Source organism: Elephantulus edwardii, unplaced genomic scaffold (assembly GCF_000299155.1).
Source record: "Elephantulus edwardii isolate Elephantulus edwardi_28Jun2011 unplaced genomic scaffold, EleEdw1.0 scaffold00206, whole genome shotgun sequence".
In the NCBI taxonomy this organism is placed as follows: domain Eukaryota; kingdom Metazoa; phylum Chordata; class Mammalia; order Macroscelidea; family Macroscelididae; genus Elephantulus; species Elephantulus edwardii.
This window is the reverse complement of record NW_006399956.1, coordinates 395161-401042: the sequence shown is the minus strand read 5'-3', so window position 1 is coordinate 401042 and position 5882 is coordinate 395161. Positions and strand designations below refer to the sequence as shown.

Here is a 5882-nt window from a genome sequence, read left to right as displayed (position 1 = left end):
CATGTTGTAAGGAGGGACAGGTCCTTGGAGAGGGACATCATGCTTGAGAGGATAGAGGGACAGCGCAAGAGGGGAAGACCCTCTATGAGGTGGATTGATTCAGTGACTGGGGTAATCGGGATGGGTGTTTCAGAGACAGTGCAATTGGCACAGGATAGAGGAGGGTTTAGGGCTGTTGCAAGCGACTCTATGGCATATACCAACAACAACAGTATGGATATTAAGAGGGAAATCCAAAATTGCCTTGCTGTGTGTGGCACATTCTACTGCTGTAGAGTTTTGATGTTTGAAGAATTGCATATCATTTAATAGATAGATACTCTACATGTATGAAAAAGGTTCATTTAACTCATTTTTATTTTTTTCTTTTGGGACAAGACTTCAGATACTGTATCATCAAAGGAATTTCTTGAAAATGCTTATGTTCTGGCAGTTCTTCTCTTCCTGGCCCTGATTCTTCAAAGAACTTTTTTGCAGGCTTCATATTATGTGACCATTGAAACTGGCATTAACCTCCGTGGAGCTCTTCTGGTAAGCGTGCATTTCCAATGCTCTTTATATCTTGAAAATGTTATATATCACCTAGTTATAGGATTGGATTATGGAGGAGTGTGAAATGATGGAGCTCATGGAGTTTAAACAATGCCATGGTTTGTAAAGTTGGTTAGAGACTGAGGAATCAGCAGAATGCTCCCTGACTGGTGCTTTTTGGTGATGAGAGTCAATGGGAATTCTTGTTTATGGAGGAATGCGGAATGACATTTTTCTAAGTGGCATAGCACTGGTCTGTCCTTTTGCTGTACAGAGGCAACTCGTGGTTTCTGTGATGCTGAACACTGTGACACTGATGTGTCAAATGCAATAATGGTTACTCATGGTAGACAGTGTTTGGTGGAGCTTGCTTCCCGAAACTCTATGAACTTGGAGAAACTGAAAATTACACAAGTGTTCAGGTTTTTAGTTCATGGGGTGTCTATGAGTCATCTACAACTCTATGGCAGTTAACAACAATAACAAAAACATTGAGAGAGCTCAGTTGGCCTAGTAGAACAAAAAGTGATGCTACCCAGCCAAAGGTGGGTGATTTTAATCTGCAGCCCTCAGGCCTGGTTTTAATTGTTTTTGGTCAAATATTCTTCTAAATTGCATACCATTTGCTGTACAGAGGTAACTTGGGGTTGCTGTGATGCTAAACACTGTGACACTGATGTGTCAAATGTGATAATGGTTACCCATGGTGGACAGTGTTTGATGGAGCTTCCTAATTAAAACAGGCTTGGAAGCAGGAGTGGCATCCACTTCTGAAATAGTTTGCCTCTGGAAACCCTATGAATTTGGAAAAACTCTGAAAGTTATGTAAGTGTTCAGGTCTTTTGTTCATAGGGTTGCTATGAGTCATCATGACTCAATGACACTTAACAGCAACAACAACAGTTATAGGATTAGTTGATTTTATTGTTGGATACTTTAGAGTTAATTATGTTTGATAGACATCCTGTGTGATAAAGTTCCCTCATAGAGCTTTCTTGGCTGCAATCTTGTAAAAAAAAAGCCAAAACGAGGACTGTGTAGAGAAGGATACATCTTACCTCTACTAATGCCACAACACAGGGAGCTCTGGTGGTCTAGTCGCAAGAAGCTGTGCTGCAATCCCAAAGGCATGCAGTTCGAATCCACCAGATGATACTCTTCTGGAGTCTCTTCCTGTGCCAGTCAGATCTGACTCTATGGCACACAACAAGATGAAAAAAAAAGGAAAAATAAAAAAAAGAAAGAACTGACCCCATCAACAATATCCACTGTACAAAACTAATCCCTATAAAGTCAGACATGGTCTGCCATGCTCCTGCACCTACTCCTACTAATTCCAACACCAAATTTTACATCTGTTCTAGGTCCAAGATTCATTGTAATAACTCCACAGACTTTACTTGTGGTTATGGAGTTTATTAGAGAAGTTAACAGGGTTTTATTCCAATTAGTAGCAGGATAGAATCTACCAGTCCAGACAACTTCTCTAGTGTGGTCATAGACCCTTTAACCTTCAGCTTCATGGCTTAGGTCAGTGTTACAAAGCTTCTCTAGTCCTGCAAGTTATGACATCTCCCCCCAGTTCTCCAGAAAGCTTGGATTGAGGCCTCTAGTTCTGTGTCTGTGGGGCAGCAGCCTCAAGTCAGTTCTGCCTCAGTTTGGTCTCTGGTTCTCTGATGCTCTGTGCAGACTTTTATAGCTGGCACACAAACCTCAAGCCCCAAAAGATGCTCCTCCTCCTCCTCCTCTTCTTCTTCCTCCTCCTCCTCCTCCTCCTTTGGTTGAAATTCCCAATTTCTGCTGCTACATTTAAACCTAATGGGATGGCAAGACTAGCGTGCCCTATTTTTATGAATAGACTAACTAAGTTGTGCCAGGAAATCTGGAGGACAGACAGCTAGCCAAGTGACTGGAAGAGATCAATATTTGTTCCCATTCCAAAGAAAGATGACCCAAAAGAGTGTGTGCAAATTATCAAACAATATCATTGATATCACATGCAAACTAGATTCTGCTGAAAATTATCCAAAAACGTTTGGAACAATATATCAACAGAGAACTGCCAGATGTACAGGCTGGATTTAGAAGAGGTCGTGGTACTAGGGATATTATAGTTAATGTTAGATGGATCTTGGCAGAAAGCAAGGAGTACCAGAGGAATGTCTATTGATTAGGCAAAGGCATTTGACTGTGTGGATCATAACAAACTGTGGCTGACTCTGAGAAGAATGGGAATCCCAGAACATTTGATTGTGCTAATGCGAAACCTATACTTGGACCAAGAGACAGTCGTCAGAACAGAGCAGGGAGATATTGGATGGTTCAAAATCAAGAAAGGAGTCCATCAGGGATGTATTTTGTCTCCATACCTTTTCAATCTGTATGCAGAACAGATTATCGGAGATGCTGGGCTGTATGAGGAGGAATGTGGCATCAGGATTGGTGGAAGAGTCATCATTAACTTGCGTTATGCAGATGATACAACCCTGCTTGCTGAAACTGAGGAGGACCTGAAGTGCTTGTTGCAGAAGGTCAAGGACTGAAGTCTTCATTATGGATTGAAGCTCAATACCAAGAAAATAAAGATTCTCACCACTGGGCCAATTGGCAGCATCAGTATGGCTGGTGAAGAGATTGAGATAGTTAACAGTTTTCGTTTACTTAGTTCCACAGTTAACACTCTTGGCAACAGCAGCCAGGAAATCAAGGGATGAATTGCATTGGGAAAGTCAGCTGTGAGGGACCTGTCAAGAGTACTGAAGTGCAACGATGTCAGGGTGGAGACTAAGGTGCGCCTGATCCAAGCTATAGTCTTTGCAATTACATGCAATGCATCGGAGAGTTGGACAGTGAGTAGGGATCATAGAAAGAGATTTGATGCCTTTGAGTTGTGGTACTGGAGAAGAGTGTTGAATATACCATGGACTGCTAGGAGAACAAACAGGTTTGTCCTGGAAAGGATGAAGCCAGAATGCTCCTTGGAGTCAAGGATTCTGAAGCTGCTTCTGATATACTTCGGGCATGTTGCAAGGAGGGACTGGTCCTTGGAGAGGGACATCATGTTTGGGAGAGTGGAGGGACAGCGCAGGAGAGGAAGACCCTGGATGAGATGGATCAATTCTGTGAGTGGAGTGGTGGGAATGAATGTGTTTGAGATAGCGAGGTTGGCACAGGATAGAATGGGGTTTAGGGCTCTTGTCCACAGGGTTGCTATGAGTCACAAACTACTTGATGGCACATAACAACAACATGACCTATTTTTATGGTCCCATCTATCCATATGACAAAGTAAAATTCAATGACTATGAAAGTAATTTTAACAATAAATCCTTTACAGCACAAGTCTTTACAGTTACTGTGAGCAGGAATCAACCTGAGGGCAACAACTACTTTTACAGAAGCCAGCCATATGCTGTTTTTCCTGAGGAGCTGCTATGTGGGTTCAAATCACCAGTCTTTCATTTGGCAGCTGTCAGGCTTTCTCATAGGATTTGTAATGGCTTAAATTTTGTTTCTCTGTGCAACTTTGACTTGAATATCATAGCATCAAAGCTTTCAGGAATTTAATAAAGTTTTATTTTCCATCATAAATGAAAGCATTTGCATTTTCATGTTTTATCTAAAAGGAAGACATGTTTCATATTAATGTGTGATTCATTCCTTATTAATGTGATTATGAGGAATCTATTTAATGAAAGAATTTCAGAACGTTTTGTGCCTCCCAAGAACCTCTAGGTTAAATACAACTTTCATCCATGTTTATTTTCACCCATCGGTACAGTGTTTATGAGGGATTGAGTAGGGCACATATGCAAGGATGGAGCACAGTGTGTATGTGCGGCTATAGCAAATCAATAAAAAAAGGAGGGGGGAAAGAGAAAAAAAGTGTGATATAAATGAACACTGGATATCATAGAGATAGAAAGCATATAATTATATCTTTGGCCAGTACTTGATTAAAAGTACTAACAGGGGAAATTTGTCTTAGAGACAAGCTTGTTAAAAGTAGAATTTGGTAGTAGATGCTGCGGCTTAGTCTAGGGGAAAGATTAAGTCCTACCCAATACTCTGAGGAGATTTAGATTTGAAAGGATCTGTAGACCCATTTTAGACTTTTGATTGAAGAGAATGACATTTGAAAGAAAGGCAAGCAGGGAGAGGGAGAGGGAGAGGGAGGGGGTGGAGAGAGAGGGAGAGAGAGAGGGAGAGAGAGAGAGAGAGAGAGAGAGAGAGAGAGAGAGAGAGAGAGAGAGAGAAAGAGAGAGATTGACTTTATAAAACTGAAACAAGTAACAAGTTTGTTTGGCTCTGAGGCAGGGTAAACTTGGTGCCCATTAGAGCTCCCGTTCCTGTTTGGAATTAGAGCTCCTTTCCAGGTTCGAAGTTAGAAGGACCTGGCCTGTATACTCACTTGCAGTGATGACCTGGATCCACTGGAGTGGATCTAGGAGGCTTACAACAATGAAGAAAGAGGCTGAGCTTGAATGTGTTCCTTCAGCACTGTCTGTCCATCTAGAATCCACCGATGTATAGATAAATGAAAAAAAAGAGTTGCTGGCTTGAAGAGACTTTGGCACTGATGTGTCAAATGTGATAAAGGGTACCCATGGTGGACAGTGTTTGGTGGAGCTCCCTTATTAAAAAAAACAAGCTTAGAAACAGGAGTGGCATCCACTTCTGATATGGCTTGCCTCCAGAAACTCTATGAACTTGGAGAAATGATAAAAGTTATACAAGTGTATAACTTTTGTTCACAGGGTCACTATGAGTCATCTATGACTTGATGGCACCTAACACAACAACAACAACAGCTTGAAGAGCAGGGAGTCATGAAGACCTCTGGCTTATTGAATTGGCCCCACCTGAGGGCTGAGGCTGAGGGAAGTTACAAACCAGCCTGTAATGCAGGGAGAAAGGTGAACTATGAGTTTGTGGCTGACGCTCATTTGGACATAGCCACAGATAGCTGGGGATTAGTCGACTAGACCTCAATCAGATGAAGAGACGATTCCCCATGCTGTGAGCTAGTGTTGATTGCTGCACCCTAATGGCTTGCTCTGGACTGGATTTTGCTTTTTGTTGCAGATTGTTAATGTTTCCAAATTGAAGAGAAGATTTTTCAGCAAAAGGGATATGCTTGTTTCTTCAGAGTACGAGTTTGATAGGGATGGGAAAATCAGAAATTGGCTATCTATAATGGGAATATTAAGGCATGAGATATTAAGAACTGGCTTACATGCTTTTACAAATGTTGTTGTTGTTGTTGTTGTTATGTGTCGTCGAGTCGCCTGCGACTCATAGTGACCCTATGTACAACAGCCCTAATCTCCGCTCTGTCCTGTGCCAATCGC

General features: G+C 41.7%; 1 protein-coding gene across 3 annotated transcripts in view; it reads left to right on the top strand.

Annotated features, from left to right (window-relative positions):
• ABCC9 (ATP-binding cassette, sub-family C (CFTR/MRP), member 9) overlaps positions 1-5882 on the top strand; it is a 227669-nt gene that overhangs the window by 45049 nt on the left and 176738 nt on the right. For 2 of the 3 annotated variants that reach the window (XM_006897200.1, XM_006897199.1), the window contains exon 7: positions 379-531. In XM_006897200.1, the coding sequence (XP_006897262.1) occupies positions 379-531 (153 nt within the window). The remainder of the gene's footprint in view (positions 1-378; positions 532-5882) is intronic. The other variant, XM_006897201.1, reaches the window with a different exon arrangement.